Here is a 19,717-nt window from a genome sequence, read left to right on the forward strand (position 1 = left end):
TGCTTTAAAAAATCTTATTCAATCCCCACCATAATCACAGACTATCAGTATCTCGTTTTACAGATAAGGCAGCATGCTCAGAGAGGGAAGGTCAATTTCTAGTAATTCTGAGAGGTGTGTTTGCCACAGTATTTCCACCCTGCAGACTGCGTGGGGAACAGGGCAGTCTTCTGGGCAGTGACAATCCAGCATGATAAATGCTGTTACAGCCTAAAACAGGAGGAATACTTCGGGAGGGACAGGTGCCTAAGATGAGCCCAGAGGGTGTCAGACCAAGGGGTGGGAGGGGATGGCCTAGGCGAAGGTCCTGAAGGCAGCACGAAGGCCTGCTTCCTGTGGCTTCCATGCACCTCAGGGGAAACCTGCTGTTGGGCAGCAGAGTAGAGAATGGACTGGGGGGCCGTGGGGTGGGTGGGTGGAGAGAAGGGGCTGGTCCAGGAGAGGGAGGGAGGTTCCCACACACACACACAAAAAAACCAAAGACACCTTATCCTGCCTGCGTTCTTTGTCTTTCTTACAGAATCTTTTCTAAGTCTTATTCTACCCTCTTATTATGTAGATTTTCAGAGGTTCCTATCCTGTTAACTTTTCTCCCTCTTCATTTTCTCCTTCCATTCACTCTTACGGTTTTCCATTAACTTGTTGAAAAAAACTCCTAAAACTCTATTTCCAGCCCAATGACTGTGATCTTGTGGTCATGAGATGAGACGAGCAGCATACTTAAGGGTTAGGAGACCTCAGACAAACCAATTTCTCTGAGCTTTAATTTCTACATTTGTAAATAGGAGGTGATGTAACCTGCTCTGCCTACTTCACAGCAGCATTTGACCCAGTTGATCATTTCCCCTTCCCCTTCCTTAAAATAGTTCCTTTGCTTGGCTTCCACTAGACCACACTGTTGGATTTTCTCCTACCTCATTACTACTTCTTTGTAGTCTCCTTTACTTGTTCTCTTTCATCTCAACCTGTTTAATATTGGGGCTCCTCTGGGACTCATTTCTGGATCTCCTCTCCCTTCACACTTGGTGATCTCAGACACACTTAAGGCTTTGAATACTACCTATATACTAAAACTCCCAAATTTGTATCTCTAGCCTAGACCTTTCCTTCAAACTCCAGACTGTTACATTCAATTACCTACTCAGTATTTTCCTTAGATGTCTAAAAACATCTCAAACTCAAAATGTCCAAAATTGAACTTTTGCCCTTTCCCTCCAAATCTGTTCTATCTGTTGGTTTCTTTATCTCAGTTAAAGGCCATTGCATTCTTCCAGTCTCTTTTTTTTCACGTCTTACCATCAGGAAATCTTGTTTATTCTACTTCAATATATGTACCAAATTTCAAACTTTTTCCCCCATGTTCATGACTACCACCAAGTCACAGTTATATCTTAACCAGATTTGTGAGATAGCCTCTTAACTCATTTTCTTTCTTCTACCTTTGCCCTCTGGTCTCAGTAGGGCAGCCAAAATTACCATTTTTAAACAAGTCAGATCATATCATTCCTTTGCTTAGAATCCTGACTGCCCTTCACTTCACTAAGTAAAAACCAAGTTTCCTATAGTCTGGCCCTGTTTTCAACTACTCTTCCCCTCTTCACTACACTCGAACTATTGGCTTCTTTGCCACTCCTCAAACATGCTGGGCGTCATTCCCCCACAGGACCCTTGCTTGAGCTGTTTCCTCTACCTAATATACTCCTTCTCTGGATAGCCACTTGGCTCACTTCTTCACTGCCTTCTTTTCTTTGCTTAAATATCACCTACCATTGAAGCCTGCCTTGACTACTCTAATGAATACTGCAAAATGCCCCGTTCTCTTGGCTCTTCCAATACGCCTTACCTTGATTTACTTTTTTGGTTCTCCTTAGAACTTCACCTTTTTACTTACTTTATCATTTATTGTTTATTGTCTTTCTCCTACTAGAATGTAGTCTTTGTCTTTTTTGTTCACTGTTCTCTTTGAGTTTATCCTGCTTGGAGTTTGTTAAGTTTCTAGGCTCTCATCAAAATTTGGGAAGTTTTTGGCCATTATTTCTTCAAGAGTTCTTTCAGCCTTCTCTTTCTCTTCTCCCATTGGGACTCCCATTATGCGTATGTTGGTGTGTTTTGTGTCAACCCACAGGTCTCTTAGGCTCTGTTCATTTTGCTTCATTCTTTTTCTGCTCCTCAGATTGGATAATCTCAACTAACCTAACTTCAATTCTCAATTAACCTAACTTAATATTATCAGTTAACCTTATTTGATTCTTTTTTCTGCCTGCTCAATTCTGCTGTTGAGCCCCCTCTAGAGAATTTTTCATTTCTTAGTTTGATGATTTGAAGGGCAGGGGGAAACATGCTGATAATTCTGTAACTTTTTGAATGTTACACATTTCTCTAGGTTCAGGAATGCAATCGAGAGTTTTAAGAGCCATGTTTCTTATTATGGTGAAGTAGCAATTTCTTTATATAAATCTTTTCAGTCTACTTCTCACCTATTTGAGATATCTTCACTCCATTTTGGCAGCACCTGAAAGAAATTAATCTGTTTGGAAACATACCAAAAGCTTGTCTAAAACTATAATTATATTTAGTTTTCTGAAGTCCAATAAGATGTTAAAAAAGAAACATTAAAGATTGCACTAAATTTGTAAGGTTTGTGGCAAGATCTGTGTGGTTTTGTTTTCCTTTTGGTACTTTACATGTAATAGATAGATAATTCAGTAAGTACTAAATTGATGGTAAAAAAAACTATCATAAAAACGGTAGTAAAAAACTACGAATAGCAGTAGCTTAGGATACAGTTTCATAGGACAGAAGTGTTTTGGGGAAATGAAACTGTTTTCTTTTTCAGTTATTTTTGTGATAATATTTTATGTATGTTTTATATTGTGATGAAAACGAAATTCAAAATGTGTAATATCTCCCCTCTTTTAATGGTATTCACTTTTTAAATTTTTATAAACTAGCCAAGAAATAAAGAGAGCAAGAAATGTTGCTAGAATTCCCACAACATGTAGCTCCATTGTTGAGAACAAATGCAGCTAGCAAATTTGTAATTGTCTGAGTAAATATACTTTTAAATTTAATATATCAAAATGTAAATATGAGGAAAAGCTAAGTCATAGGTAACACATTTTGTGCTAATCAAAGTGTTGAATTCCTTGCTAACTATCCCCAGCCAATATAACAAAATCCACTATTTTTCCTGTGACTTGAACATTTCTAGACATTTATTTTTCTAAATATGTTCACAGAGACATAGAGATGAACTTGTATTGCTGATCAGGGATTAGTCATTTAAATACTCAGTTTTAAATGCTGATCCAAAGCCATTAAAACAAACTACAGGAATTATTTTGTGACATTATCTTAAAGAGATAAATGTTTACATAGAAAAGCTAACATTCAAGGAGAGTCAGAATTATCTAAAATAACTGAAAAAAAGCCTTATGAATTGTTATTAAAGAGTTAGTGTATTTTCTATTAATTTGCAGGTTCTTTCTCCTTCCCTTGCCTTGCCCCCCTCTTTCTCAGTTGCATCCCTGTGTGTAATATAATGTTTTTTGGTCTTCTATATTTCCTGTAAATTGATAGTTAGATCTAGAGGCTTGGTCACATTCTGGTTCAATTTTTCACTCTTTCTCTTCTCCTTCTCCTCCTCCTCCCCCTCCTCCTTCCTCCCTCTCCTCCTTCCTCCCTCTCCTCCTCCTCCTTTTTTATTAAGAAGGGGCTGGCAGTGCACATAAGGTGTAAGGTCTAGTTGTTTCTCTTTTCATGATGTTAGCGTCGTTGATAATGATGCTGTTGTCCATTAATTCATTACCAGTTTCAAAATGGCGATGATATAATTTTATCATTTATTAGCTTAGTTTTAAAAAGTAGACATATATACCAACATGTATGTATGTATTTGGATAAAGATTAATGTAAGTTTTGCTTTCAGTGAATGTTTGCATTGCGATCATTGCTTAGAAAAATTCTTTTGTCCTTTTAGAGCTGCCTGTTGAAAAATTAAAATAAACCTAGAATATTATGATTTTATTGTACTCTTGAAGAGGTTGAATGTCTAAGCTAATTAAAGAATTTGTCGTTCCTTGTCTTAACAAATTTTCTGAAGAAGGTGTCAGAGTTGGAACTATTATTAGGCTGAGAAACATAAAAGAATTTTTTTATGTGCTTTTGAGTTTATAGCCCTCACAACCTAGATCAGTCTTTTATGGTAATCAACTAGGTAAAGCTCTTTGCGTTAGACTCCCAGGCAAAGCTCTGTATTTATGCTCGCAGGCAAAATTTTTTTCTAAACCTCATGAAATTGTTAATGCCCTATTCTAAGTATAATACTTTTAACAAGTGGGAGATCATAAAATAAATGAAGTTTTAAGATACGTTTAGGATAAGCTCTTTGTGAGTCACTTTTCCCTGGAATGTCTTGTCCTTGCTGCAGCTGAGGGGCAAGGTAGGTAGTGTTCTCTGTGCCATTAGCTCCCTAAAAAGTTGATGAGGAAATCTGGAGGTCAGAACCCTGTATATAACCAGTTTTCTAGGTTTAATATCCAACTTGTTTTACATTGTTTTGAATGAACTTTTGGGTATGAGTTGCCTTACCTTTCTTAAAAAATAAGAGCCCAAACTACAGCATACTAGTAACCAAATTCCTGGTTCTGACCCAAAGGCAATTTCCGGTTATGCATTTAGATTTTAGTAATTATAGTATAGTATTCTACTCTACCACACCACTAACTCTCCAGCATAAATAAGGTGGAGCAGATATCATTTTATGCATGAAGCAGTTAAGTCTCAGAGGGACTTAATGATTGCCATTCTATTAATAAATGGCTGCACTAGAATTGGAATCCAGGTTTTTCAAATTCCAAGCCCATGTTCTCTCTACCACAGCATGTTGAAAACGAAAGGGAGAGGAGGAAGAGAGAGATCTTTTAAGGAATCACTGTATTATTTCAAGTGAGAGATGACCAGGGTCTAAAACAAGCAGTGCAAACAGAAACAAGATTTAAAGGTTTCACTTGATTGGGCAGATTAGATGTGGGGAATGAGAGAATAGAATGATTGAAAATGTGAGTTTTCTTGGTGTATAGATGAATAGTCATGGTGGAAAGAGAAGCAGTTTAGGGGAGGGGTGCCCTTTATTCCTCTTTCTGTACAGAATTCTGTGTATTGACTGAGGTATTTGTGGACTATTTAGTTAAAGACGTTCAACGGGCAATTCAAAATTCAGGATGCTGCCCAGATTATTTGGAGTCTGTTGGTAGGGAGTACAAGCGACTTAAACAGAGGGAATACTCTTAATTCCTGTGTCATTATGGCACCTACCTAATGAAAATATAAATTCATAACTCTGCCAAGGGACTACCGTGAGGTTTATGTCCTCACCAAATTCCCACTGCGATGGACCAAACCCACGTGCTTAGAACAGTGTTTCTGCCTGTATACGTATAGTGCTATATTTTTTCCTTTTCTAGGGAAGATAGATTAGAAAAGACACATATTCTTGAAAGCATTTTGATTAATACAATTTAATACTGAGGTTGTACAAAATATTCAATAAACAGTAGTTAATAGCCAGTATGTTTTAAAAAAAAAAGGAATTCATATGTGCACTTTATGGTTGGATAATATGGTAGTGACTTGTGCATATGCCCTTGCACAATTCCTGCTCTCTGGAAGGTTGTACAAATAGTAAGTTGATAAGATGACTGTTAGCTACAAGCCAAGAAATTTTATTGAAACAACAAATCAGAACTTAGTTACCTGTGTCAGGGTTTTACTTTTTAAAGTAGGCCTTCCCTAGCCCTTTATGTGGTCTCTCTACTGGGAACTTCAAAGCACATAAAATTAAAAGACACACAATTAGCCCTTATGAACTAACTCAGAGGTACTTGTTACCTCTCTCATTTTTGATTATCTAGCTGAGTTAAAAACTTAAGTGAGGAGGGGAACAAGGAAAGGCCTGAGATTTTTCCCAGTGATTAACCCTTAGGATTTGAACCTAGTAGGAAATACTTGTTGGTCAAGTCTCTAAATATATATTTAGTTTGGCTCCCTTTGTCTTTTATTAAGTAATAAAAATTATTTTATCTTTAGTACCTGGCACTGTGCCACTAATTTATGGGAAAAAGTACAGAAGACACAGTCTCCATCCTTGCCCCTTGAGACATGTGCAGTCTTGAGTGGTTTTATTTATAATTTGTTATGTGATAAGATGCTTGAGTTTGTCAGAGGATTTGAGTATCAAAGTATGGACAGAACTGGGCTTCCCTGGTGGCCCAGTGGTTATGAATCCGCCTGCCAATGCAGGGGACACATGTTCGAGCCCTGGTCCGGGAAGATCCCACACGCCTCGGCGCAACTAAGCCCATGCACCACAACTACTGAGCCTACGCTCTAGAGCCCGCGAGACGCAGCTACTGAAGCCTGCACACCTAGAGCCCGTGCTCCGCAACAAGAGAAGCCACCACAATGAGAAGCCCGCGCACCGCGACAAAGAGGTAGCCCCTGCTCGCCGCAACTAGAGAAAGCCCGCGCGCCATAACTAGAGAAAGCCCACGCGCAGCAACAAAGACCCAACACAGCCAAAAATAAAATAAATAATAAAAATAAATACATTTAAAAAGAAATTACGGACAGAACTTTTAAGTTCTTAGCCCAATGCAAGTGAAAAATAAAAGTTAAATAATGATGGGACTTACCTTATGGTGCAGTGGTTAAGAATCTGCCTGCCAATGCAGGGGACACAGGTTTGAGCTCTGGTCTAGGAAGATCCCACATGCTGCGGAGCAACTAAGCCCGTGCACCACAACTGCTGAGCCCGCGCACCTAGAGCCCGTGAGCCACAGCTACTAAGCCTGCACGCCTAGAGCCCATGCTCCACAACAAGAGAAGCCACCGCATTGAGAAGCCCGTGCACTGCAATGAAGAGTAGCCCCCACTCACCACAACTAGAGAAAGCCCGCACACAGCAACGAAGACCTAATGCAGCCAAAAATTAATTGATTATTTATTTTTAAAAAGTTAAACAATGATGCTGTCAACTACAGTAATTCTCCAGCAACCTCTTTGGTATGATATCACCTTTAAAATTTCATTTTTATTTCATAGGAATATTTCTCATTGATGAAATGTCCTGTAATAATGAACACTGATTTAAAACCTTTGATGATTGATTCATTTTTAAAAGCCATAGAATTGTAAAGTGGAACAGACCTTATGGAACTTTTAGTCCAATTCGTTCTTTTTCCGATGTGAAAAGGGACCCCAAAGTGTATGGTTAATTGAACCTTGTCTAAAATTATCCCAGCTATTTAGAGGCAAAACAGGAACTAGAACATGGGTTTTTTACTTCTTATATAACTTACTGTTATTTACCTCAGTACTCATTAACTGAAAGCATATGTGTATTTGTTCATTTGTTTTTATATTATTCCTGCATGATAGTCAAGAAATATTATCTCTAGTTACAGAAAAGAAAATTTAAGTGATTTGCCTGATGTCATGTACTAAGAAATTAACAAAACTAAGACTAGAACCCAGATCTTCTGTTTCCTAGTACATTGCTTTCTTTATACTATTCTGTATTGTTGCCACTAGTTTGTTTACAGATTTTTCGTACTGGGAACTAGCTTCATCAAACTGAGAAAGAACATTTTCGAGAAAGAGTGATAGCAGAGTTCTACCTTTTTTTCTTTTTTGAGGTATGGTTGATGTATAATATATGTTTCAGATGTACAACATAGTGATTCACAATTTTAAAAGATTATGTTCCATATATAGTTACCATAAAATATTGGCTGTATTTCCTGAGTTGTACAATATACCGTTGTAGCTTATTTATATTATACATAGTAGTTTGTACTCTTAATCGCCTACCCCTATCTTGCCTCTCCCCCAAAATTCCACCTTTATAGGCAATTTGCATAAACTTGGCTCTACTCCATTTGAAATTTGAATTTACCATTCACTGGAGTTTGAGGCTAGAGGACAATTTCAACATAGAATTATAGATTTAAATTGGTCTGTAGGTAATAACTGCTTTCATTCACAACAGGATACTTTTTTAAAAAAATGTTCTATTGGGCTTCCCTGGTGGCGCAGTGGTTCAGAGTCCGCCTGCTGATGCAGGGGACACAGGTTCGTGCCCCGGTCCGGGAAGATCCCACATGCCGTGGAGCGGCTGGGCCCGTGAGCCATGGCCGCTGAGCCTGCACGTCTGGAGCCTGTGCTCCGCAACGGGAGAGGCCACAGCAGTGAGAGGCCCGCGTACCGCAAAAAAAAAGAAAAAAGAAAAAACGTTCTATTGAAATGTAATATATTAATAGTCTCTTTTTAAGTTTTTATTGAAGTGTAGTATACATCTAAAAACATGAACATAATTAGCCTACACCTTGATGAATTTTCGTAACTGAACATACCTGTGTAACCAGCACCTAGTTCAACATCAGTACCAGCCTTCCAGAAACTCCCCTTACACTCTCTTCTAGTTACTACACCCAACCTGCTGCCCCCTCAGGAGTGACCACTATAACAGGATAGTCCTTCAAAGATGAGATCAAATACTTCATTTGTCAAGGTTGTCCTCTCTTCTGTATTTGCTGCAAATATGAAGAAGATGAGAAAAGAACAATTTCTCTATTCTTATCAACACAAAAATAATTGCTGAAGACAAAAAAAATCAGAATTTTTTCATACCAAGTCTTATTTAACAATTTAATATTCAATCAGAGTAATACTGGGAGTTTTAAATCTTTTGTGCAGCTTTGGAAACATCTTGGAGTCTCTGTAAGTGACTTTTGTCTTCTGAAACAAGACACAGAGTAAGCAGGAGTTATAGTGGACGTAGGGCAGTGTTCCCTGTCCCCATTACCCCACCCCCCACCCACCGCTCCGCCCCGTCTCCCATGGCTGTTCCCCACCCTGGAGAAGACAGAAGGGAATGAGTAATGCTGTGATGCAGAGCTGTGTTTGAGGGATCACTGATATGTTCCTCTTTCTTTTCATATATTCTCCGAATGTTGAAGATAGCTTTCTAATATCAATAATTAGAATTCTGTTGGAGATTTTTAATTCTGTAACTTCTGTGTTAAATATAACTGTTGTTTCCCATAACTTTCAAAAAATTGATTAAAATTCTTCCATCTTGATTTAAAATATGTTATCTATAACACTGTCTTCACTTTCTCTGTTTCTCATCAGGACCCCTGAACAGTGCCCCAGTGTCGTTTCATTGTTGTCAGAGAGTTACAATCCTCATGTGCGTTATGGAGCTGCAATGGCCCTGGGCATCTGCTGTGCTGGTACAGGAAACAAGGTAAAGGCCAAAGCCAATGCAGTCAGTTCTTTTCTGGCGCCAGACTGTTTTCTGTAGCTGAAAAGTTTATGTAACAGTTGTAAAAATACAAGTGTGGTGTGATCTGTAAGACTTAACTTGCCTCACAAGTTAAGCTTCCCAGAACTTCCTCACTTAACTATTCTGGATTGCTCAAAGCCGTTTAAGAACAAACCACCACATTACATGGATGGCTCTAATGAAAACAATGCTGTTGAATTTTTTATGAAAGCATTGATTTCTTTAAAAAGAAGAAATAGTATTTTTTTCTTTGAAGAGCTACTCTGGCCATTTTACATTGTTATTTTACATGTTTAATTTGCATAATAAGTATTGTGGAAATCAAAGTTCTTATTTGAGGCCACCACAGTCAACTCAGTTTGATTTTTTTGTGTGTTTGTTTTAAGTTTATATTTAACTGCTGTTTTCTCCTCAAGAACATAATAGATAACCTGGTATTTGTTAAGCCCACAAAAGTGACAGAATAAAGACTTGGGTTAGGTACATTGATGATTTGAAAAGTTTGTCATGAGAGTCATAAAGAAATGCACCAGTGCTTTAATAACAAGTATTCTTGATTCACAGCAATAACATAAATCACCACATTTTGCCTTTCATAGAGCACATGAACACACCTTGGCCAGTTCCCCAAAAGGTGCACTTTTCTTTTAATAGCACACAGGCGTGTGTGTGTGTGTGTGTGTGTGTGTGAGAGAGAGAGAGAGAGAGAGAGAGAGGGAAGAAGAACATGATTATATTCCCAGTGTCTTTACATCAGAAAGGAGCCATTTTTAAAAAATCATCTCTTGTCCAAACTAAAGTAAAGCATAATTATTAGTTTATTGATTGATTCCAGGAATTACATTTTAATTTGCTTGACTTTTTCTCTAATAAAGAGTATTAGTATTGGATACAAATAATTTTTTTCTAGTCACATAAAACATTATTAAAGCTAGGAATTAAAATAGGCATTTTCACTATATGTGGCAAGAATTGTATAAAAATTTATAGAGACATGCCCTTCCAATATTCTTATTCTGTCTCCTTACCCTGCTTTATTTTTCTTCATCTGCCGTGGCCTCTCCCGTTGCGGAGCACAGGCTCCGGACGTGCAGGCCCAGTGGCCACGGCTCTCGGGCCCAGCCGCCCTGCGGCATGTGGGATCCTCCCAGACCAGGGCACGAACCCACGTCCCCTGCATCGGCAGGCGGACTCTCAACCACTGCACCACCAGGGAAGCCCCACCTGACATATTTTTACACCTATTTATTTATTGTCTGTCTTCTCTCCACTGAAATGTAAGGTCCCTGAGAACAGAATGTTCACTGCTAAAACCTAAAGTTAGACCTGGCAGATAGTAGAGTTTCAGTAAATATTTGTCAAATGAATGATGAAGGGAAGATCATTTTAAGGATATGATGATGAACAAGTTGGACATGGTCTCTGTCCTCACAGTTTTGTTTTTTAAATGTTTTCATTTCTTTTGGAGGAGAATTTCTTACATGAGAATGTATCTTCAGTGTTATTAGAAAAGTCATTGTGTGTATAAAATACAGTTTATAGAAATAGGCCTTCATTTTTTTCTAGGGCACATCTGTTCTATAAACAAAGGAAAAATATAGTTGGATGTTTTACTAAGTATTTTCTCCCTCCGGTGTTTAGTAGACATTTATGTCAGACCTCATAAGTTAAATGTAAATTAGATTTTTTTCTTCCCAGATTATTCTAAACTTAATATGCTATCTAGGAGCAAATGTTCTTTGAGACACAGTATCTGACAAGTTAATTCAATGAATATTCTTCATTACTCATACTAAACAAGTCTGCTTTATTTCTAGATAGTTTGTATGATCTATGTATCAATACCTATCTGTCTGAAACTTGGCACATTAATTTTGTTTCTTAAAAGCCTGAAACACCTATTTAGTCTAAAATGTATCTTTGAGGTCATATCACATACCTCAAAGGCCAAGTTAGTGTCTTTTAACTTACAAGTTGGAAATTTTCTTATATTTTTATCATTAATACTTCATAAACAATATTGACAATATGAGTAACGTTTGCAAAACTTGCTCTTCTAAACAACGGCACTACATTTTTCAGGGAAGTGAGGAAAAGGAATACATTTATATGGTATTTGTATTATTTATTAATCGCTCTGATTTTTCTCTTTTGAATTTTATTTTATTTATTTTTTTATACAGCAGGTTCTTATTAGTTATCTATTTTATACATATTGGTGTATATATGTCAATCCCAATCTCCCAATTCATCACACCACCACCATCCCCCCGCCACTTTCCCCCCTTAGTGTCCATACGTTTCTTCTCTACATCTATGTCTCTATTTCTGCCCTACAAACCGGTTCATCTGTACCGTTTTTCTAGGTTCCACATATGTGTGTTAATATACGATATTTGTTTTTCTTTCTGACTTACTTCACTCTCTATGACAGTCTCTAGGTCCATCCACAAATGACCCAAGTTTTTTCCTTTTTATGGCTGAGTAATATTCCATTGTATATATGTACCACATCTTCTTTATCCATTCATCTGTTGATGGGCATTTAGGTGGCTTCCATTACCTGGCTATTGTAAATAGTGCTGCAGTGAACATTGGGGTGCATGTGTCTTTTTGAATTATAGTTTTCTCTGGGTAAATGCCCAGTAGTGGGATTCCTGGGTCATATGGTAATTCTATTTTTAGTTTTTTAAGGAACCTCCATACTGTTCTCCATAGTGGCTGTATCAGTTTACATTCCCACCAACAGTGCAAGAGGGTTCACTTTTCTCCACACCCTCTCCAGCATTTGTTGTTTCTAGATTTTCTGATGATGCCCATTCTGACTGGTGTGAGGTGATACCTCATTGTAGTTTTGATTTGCATTTGCCTAATAATTAGGGATGTTGAGCAGCTTTTCATGTGCTTCTTGGCCATCTGTATGTCTTCTTTGGAGAAATGTCTATTTAGGTCTTCTGCCCATTTTTGGATTGGGTTGTTTGTGTTTTTAATATTGAGCTGCGTGAGCTGTTTATATATTTTGGAGATTAATCCTTTGTCCCTTGATTTGCTTGCAAATATTTTCTCCCATTCTGAGGGTTGTCTTTTCGTCATGTTTGTAGTTTCCTTTGCTTTGCAAAAGCTTTTAAGTTTCATTAGGTCCCATTTGTTTATTTTTGTTTTTATTTCCATTACTCTAAGAAGTAGATCAAAATATCTCTTGCTGTGATTTATGTCAAAGAGTGTTCTTCCTATGTTTTCCTCTAAGAGTTTTATGGTGTCTTTCCTTAGGTTTAGGTCTCTAATCCATTTTGAGTTTTTTTTTTTTTTTTTTTTGCGGTATGCAGGCCTCTCACCGCTGTGGCCTCTCCCGTTGTGGGGCACAGGCTCTGGACGCGCAGGCTCAGCGGCCATAGCTCGTGGGCCTAGCCGCTCTGCGGCATGTGGGATCCCCCCGGACCGGGGCACGAACCCATGTCCCCTGCATCGGCAGGCGGGCTCTCAACCACTGCGCCACCAGGGAAGCCCCTTGAGTTTATTTTTGTGTATGAAGTTAGGGAGTGTTCTAATTTCATTCTTTTACATGTAACTGTCCAGTTTCCCCAGCTCCACTTACTGAAGAGACTGTCTTTTCTCCATTGTGTATCCTTGCCTCCTTTGTCATAGATTAGTTGACCCTAGGTGTGTGGGTTTATCTCTGGGCTTTCTATCCCGTTCCATTAATCTATATTTCTGGTTTTCTACCAGTACCATATTGTCTTGGTTACTGTAGCTCTGTAGTATAGTCTGAAGTCACAGAGTCTGATTCCTCCAGCTCCATTTTTTCCCCTCAAGACTGCTTTGGCTATTTGGGGTCTTCTCTGTCTCCATACAAATTTTTAGACTTTTTTGTTCTAGTTCTGTAAAAAACGCCATTGGTAATTTGATAGGGATCACATTGAATCTGTAGATTGCTTTAGGTAGTATAGTCATTTCACAATATTGATTCCTCCGATCCAAGAACATGGTATATCTCTCCATTTGTTTGTATCATCTTTAATTTCTTTCATCAGTGTCTTAATAGTTTTCTGTATACAGGTCTTTTGTCTCCCTAGGTAGGTTTACTCCTACGTATTTTATTCTTTTTTTACAGTGGTAAATGGGAGTGTTTCCTAATTTCTCTTTCAGATTTTTCATCATTAGTGTATAGGAATGCAAGAGATTTCTGTGCATTAATTTTGTATCCTGCAACGTTACCAAATTCATTGATTAGCTCTAGTAGTTTTCTGGTAGCATCTTTAGGATTCTCTATGTATAGTATCATGTCATCTGCAAACAGTGACAGTTATACTTCTTTTCCAATTTGTATTCCTTTTATTTCTTTTTCTTCTCTGATTGCTGTGGCTAGGACTTCCAAAACTATGTCGAATAATAGTGGTGAGAGTGGACATCCTTGTCTTGTTCCTGATCTTAGAGGAAATGCTTTCAGTTTTTCACCATTAAGAATGATGTTTGCTGTAGGTTTGTCATATATGGTCTTTATTATGTTGAGGTAGGTTCTCTCTATGCCCACTTTCTGGAGAGTTTTTACCATAAATGGGTGTTGAATTTTGTCATAAGCTTTTTCTGCATCTATTGAGATGATCATATGGTTTTTATTCTTCAGTTTGTTAATATGGTGTATCACATTGATTGATTTGTGTATATTGAAGAATCTTTGCATCTCTGGAATAAACCCCACTTGATCATGGTGTATGATCCTTTTAATGTGCTGTTGGATTCTGTTTCCTAGTATTTTGTTGAGGATTTTTGCATCTATATTCATCAGTGATATTGGTCTGTAATTTTCTTTTTTTGTCGTATCTTTGTCTGGTCTTGGTATCAGCGTGATGGTGGCCTCATAGAATGAGTTTGGGAGTGTTCTTTGCAATTTTCTGGAAGAGTTTGAGAAGGATGGGTGTTAGCTCTTCTCTACATGTTTGATAGAATTCACCTGTGAAGCGGTCTGGTCCTGGACTTTTGTTTGTTGGAAGATTTTTAATCACAGTTTCAATTTCATTACTTGTGATTTGTCTGTTCATATTTTCTGTTTCTTCCTGGTTCAGTCTTGGAAGGTTATACGTTTCTACAAATTTTTCCATTTCTTCCAGGTTGTCCATTTTGTTGGCATAGAGTTGCTTGTAGTAGTCGCTCAGGATGCTTTGTATTTCTGCGATGTCTTTTGTAACTTCTTCTTTTTCATTTCTAATTTTATTGATTTGAGTCCTCTCCCTCCTTTTCTTGATGAGTCTGGCTAATGGTTTATCAATTTTGTTTATCTTCTCAAAGAACCAGCTTTTAGTTTTATTGATCTTTTCTGTTGTTTTCTTTGTTTCTATTTCATTTATTTCTGCTCTGATCTTTATGATTTCTTTCCTTCTGCTAACTTTGCATTTTGTTTGTTCTTCTTTCTCTAGTTCCTTCAGGTGTAAGGTTAGACTGTTTATTTGAGATTTTTCTTGTTTCTTGAGGTAGGCTTTTATAGCTATAAACTTCCCTCTTAGAACTGCTTTTGCTGCATCCCATAGGTTTTGGATCATCATATTTGTCTCTAGGTATGTTTTGATTTCCTCTTTGATTTCTTCAGTGATCTCTTGGTTATTTAGTAACGTATTGTTTAGCCTCCATGTGTTTGTGTTTTTTACGTTTTTTTCCCTGTAATTGATTTCTAATCTCATAGTGTTGAGGTCAGAAAAGGTGCTTGATATGATTTCAGTTTTCTTAAATTTACTGAGGCTTGTTTTGTGACCAAGATGTGATCTATCCTGGAGAATGTTCTGTGTGCACTTGAGAAGAAAGTGTAATCTCCTATTTTTGGATGGAATATCATATAAATATCAATTAAATCTATCTGGTCTGTTGTGTCATTTAAAGCTTATGTTTCCTTATTAATTTTCTGTCTGGATGATCTGTCCATTGGTGTAAGTGAGGTGTTAAATTCCCCCACTATTATTGTGTTACTGTTGATTTCCTCTTTTATAGCTGTTAGCAGTTGCCTATGTATTGAGGTGCTCCTGTGTTGGGTGCATATATATTTATAATTGTTATATCTTCTTCTTGGATTGATCCCTTGATAATTATGTAGTGTCCTTCCTTGTCTCTTGTAACACTGTTTATTTTAGAGTCTATTTTCTCTGATATGAATATTGCTACTCCAGCTTTCTTTTGATTTCCATTTGCATGGAATATCTTTTTCCATCCCCTCACTTTCAGTCTGTATGTGTCCCTAGGTCTGAAGTGGGTCTCTTGTAGACAGCATATATATGGGTCTTGTTTTTGTATCCATTCAGAGAGCCTGTATCTTTTGGTTGGAGCTTTTAATCTGTTCATGTTTAAGGTAGTTATCGATATGTATGTTCCTGTTACCATTTTCTTAATTGTTTTGGGTTTGTCTTTATAGGTCCTTTTCTTCTCTTGTGTTTCCCACTTAAAGAAGTTCCTTTAGCATTTGTTGTAGAGCTGGTTTGATGCTGCTGAATTCTTTTAGCTTCTGCTTGTCTTTAAGCTGTTGTTTTCTCCATTGAATCTGAATGAGATCCTTGCTGGGTAAAGTAATCTTGGTTGTAGGTTCTTCCCTTTCATCACTTGAAATATATCATGCCACTCCCTTCTGGCCTGTAGAGTTTCTGCTGAGAAATCAGCTGTTAGCCTTATGGGAGTTCCCTTGTATGTTATTTGTCATTTTTTCCCTTGTTGCTTTCAGTAATTTTTCTGTCTTTAATTTTTGTCGGTTTGATTACTGTGTGTCTTGCCATGTTTCTCCTTGTGTTTATCGTGCCTGGGACTCTCTGTGCTTCCTGGGCTTGGGTGGCTATTTCCTTTCCCATGTCAGGGAAGTTTTTGACTATAATCTCTTTGAATATTTTCTCGGGTCCTTTCTCTCTCTCTTCTCCTTTTGGGACCCCTATAATGCGAATGTTGTTGCGTTTAATATTGTCCCAGAGGTCTCTTATGCTGTCTTCATTTCGTTTCATTCTTTTTTCTTTATTCTGTTCCACAGCAGTGAATTCCACCATTCTGTCTTCCAAGTCACTTATCCGTTCTTCTGCCTCAGTTATTCTGCTATTGATTCCTTCTAGTGTAGTTTTCATTTCAGTTATTGTATTGTTCATCTCTGTTTGTTTGTTCTTTAATTCTTCTAGGTCTTTGTTAAACATTTCTTGCATCTTCTCGATCTTTGCCTTCATTGTTTTTCTGAGGTCCTGGATCATCTTCATTATCATTATTCTTAGTTCTTTTTCTGGAAGGTTTCCTATCTCCACTTCATTTAGTTGTTTTTCTGGGGTTTTATCTTGTTTCTTCATCTAGGACATAGCCCTCTGCCTTTTCATCTTGTCTCTCTTTCCGTGAATGTGTTTTTTGTTCCACAGGCTTCAGGATTGTAGTTCTTCTTGCTTCTGCTGTCTGCCCTCTGGTGGATGAGGCTGTCTAAGAGGCTTCTGCAAGTTTCCTGATGGGAGGGACTGGTGGTGGGCAGAGCTCAGTAAAACTTTAATCAGCTTGTCTGCTGATGGAGGAGTTGGGTTCCCTCCTTGTTGGTTGTTTGGCCTGAGGCGACCCAACACTGGATCCTACCTGACTCTTTGGTGGGGCTAATGGCAGACTCTGGGGAGGCTCACGCCAAGGAGTACTTCCCAGAACTTCTGCTGCCAGTGTCCTTGTCCTTATGGCGAGACACAGCCACCCCCTGCCTCTGCAGGAGACCCTCCAACACAAGCAGTAGGTCTGGTTCAGTCTCCTATGGGGTCACTGCTCCTTCCCCTGGGTCCCAGTGCGCACACTACTTTTTGTGTGCCCTCCAAGAGTGGAGTCTCTGTTTCCCCCAGTGCTGCTGAAGTCCTGCAATCAAATCCCACTAGCCTTCAAAGTCTGATTCTCTAGGAATTCCTCCTCCAGTTGCCAGACCCCCAGGTTGGGAAGCCTGACGTGGGGCTCAGAACCTTCACTCCAGTGGGTGGACTTCTGTGGTATAAGTGTTCTCCAGTTTGTGAGTCACCACCCAGCAGTTATGGGATTTGATTTTACTGTGATTGCCCCCCTCCTGCCATCTCATTGTGGTTTCTCCTTTGTCTTTGGATGTGGGGTATCTTTTTGGTGAGTTCCAGTGTCTTCCTGTCAGTGATCGTTCAGCAGTTAGTTGTGATTCCAGTGCTCTCTCAAGAGGAAGTGAGCGCACATCCTTCTACTCCGCTATCTTGAACCAGTCTCTTGCTCTGATATTTCTTAAGTAAATAAATTGACATGAAAGGAAATCTGAAGTCATTCCCCCCACGCCCCCCAAAAAAGGATTCAATTTATTCTTCCTTTACTTGGCTTTGGAACAAAGGACATTTGAGAAATGACATACTGTATTAAATTAAGTTTGATAATCATATAAAATAATTGCTTTGTTCCTCCAAATTTATACCTACCTAAGACTCTTGTAAGGGGCACTGAACAAAGGTCCTGCAGGGTGTGTAATAGAAATTATAATGGAACAAAAGAGTTCTTGGTCAAATACAATGAACAGATGCTGGGCTATGCAAAGGTCTAGTAGTTTCTTTAATAAGGTTTCTTGAACCTTTTGTTATGATATGTACACTCCTGGAGCCCTTGGTGTGCTAGATACGTTTTTGAATCGCAAGAGAGGGTGATACACAGAATGCAGGAGCTCCCAAACTTATTTAATCAAGGAATCCCGTTTTCATAGAACTGGTATTCTGAAGAATATGATATTGGGGATATCCTGGTAAACATTTTGGAAAATCCCACCATATGTGGGAAGTGTAACCATGGAATCATGTCTAGTCCTATTTGACTTAATTTGTGTTGCCATTCTCCTAGCAGGTAAAATCTGTTTTGTTTTGGGGGTTTTGTTTCTCTTTGTTTTTTGTTTGTTTCAATTTACATTTGATTTATTTAATTTTTTAAATTAGATTTTGTAAAATCATCTTAAGATATTATCTTACTCTAGTATTTGAAGGAAGTTGGATACTTAGAGTCAGACTGGCCTGAGTTTGCTACACTTATATGATTTTTGGCAATTTACTTTACCTGTCTAACTCTGTTTCTTTGTTTTTAAAGATTGTTTTGTATTGCTGTTATTGTTGTTTTAGGATGAAGAGGATTAAATGGATAATATATATAAAATACCTCCCACTGCACCTGGAAAATAATAGGTGTTTATCAAACATTAATCTCATTTTTTCTACTTTCTTTTTTATCTCTTTTACCCCAAGACAGGAGCACTTGTGTTGTAAGCTTCCTTTTCACTTACCATCAATTATATTGAAACTTAAAGCATACTCAGTTCTGACTGTTGCATCCAAGTAGTCTTAAATTAACTTGTGATTACAATGTTAGATGAAAATATTGACTTAGAAAGACAGTAACTAATCTGAAAATTTAGCTATATAAACTTTATTAAAAGTTTTTTTTGTTAATGCTTTCAGGAAGCAATTAATTTGCTAGAACCAATGACAAATGACCCTGTGAACTATGTGAGGCAAGGAGCTCTCATAGCTTCGGCTCTCATCATGATCCAGCAGACTGAAATCACTTGTCCCAAGGTGAGCAAACAAAAAAATTCTCTAGAAGAGAGCTGGTTCAGGCTTTTCTTTGGTAGCTTATCTTCTTTTGAGGACATTTCTACCTCAAATATGGTGTACACTGAACTCACAGAAAGTAAAGAGGTAGGAGAATTGGAGAACTTTAAGTATATAATACTCTTTGATTGCATTTTTTATAAATTTATGGTCACTTTGTTAATTCAGTTATATAGCCATACTTGAAAAATTAGAACTCATGGGTTGACAAAATCATAAAAATCAACTTGAATTTTTGCCTCCTGCTGTGCTTTTAAAATTTATTCAGTAGGATAACTTGTTCCTGTGATACAAGATGCAAACTAAGTGGTCTGTGATTTTTTTTGATCCATCCTTCTGAGGTAATAAAAACTTTATATGGTATATACAGTCTCAGTTTAGAAATGAGTACACCCAGATTCTCTGTTAGAATATCATTGCCCTCATTGGAGATCCCTTGGGCAGGGTTTCAAATGGCTCCAGGAAGGCTTTCTTTCTTCTTTGACCCACATCTGTCCACAGAAACACTATTGCATTTTTTGCCCTTCTTGTAGGTAGGAGTATAATAGGCTCTCAGTGCAGCTTTGCCTGCCTCTCCCTCTCTCTCCCCCTCCCTCTCTCATTGCTTGTGCCTCAGTCAATAGCTATTGCCTCATAACTCATGTGTCAGATGTCAGTGCACAATGACCACTGATCATACTAGGCTCACCACATGCTCACCACATGGTCTCTCTGAAGCCCATCTCTAGGCTTATTGTTAGTGGGAAAGACTTAAAGCCCAGTTTTCCCCGTAGAGAAATCCTTTTCACAT

The 19,717-nt window shown here is 38.0% G+C and overlaps 1 protein-coding gene across 2 annotated transcripts in view; it reads left to right on the forward strand.

The window, feature by feature from the left end:
* PSMD1 (proteasome 26S subunit, non-ATPase 1) overlaps positions 1 to 19,717 on the forward strand; it is a 105,857-nt gene that overhangs the window by 56,033 nt on the left and 30,107 nt on the right. For both annotated transcript variants that reach the window (XM_065881140.1, XM_065881141.1), the window contains exons 17-18: positions 9,193 to 9,307; positions 18,775 to 18,891. In XM_065881140.1, the coding sequence (XP_065737212.1) occupies positions 9,193 to 9,307; positions 18,775 to 18,891 (232 nt within the window). The remainder of the gene's footprint in view (positions 1 to 9,192; positions 9,308 to 18,774; positions 18,892 to 19,717) is intronic.

Source organism: Phocoena phocoena, chromosome 7 (genome assembly GCF_963924675.1).
Source record: "Phocoena phocoena chromosome 7, mPhoPho1.1, whole genome shotgun sequence".
NCBI classification, from domain to species: domain Eukaryota; kingdom Metazoa; phylum Chordata; class Mammalia; order Artiodactyla; family Phocoenidae; genus Phocoena; species Phocoena phocoena.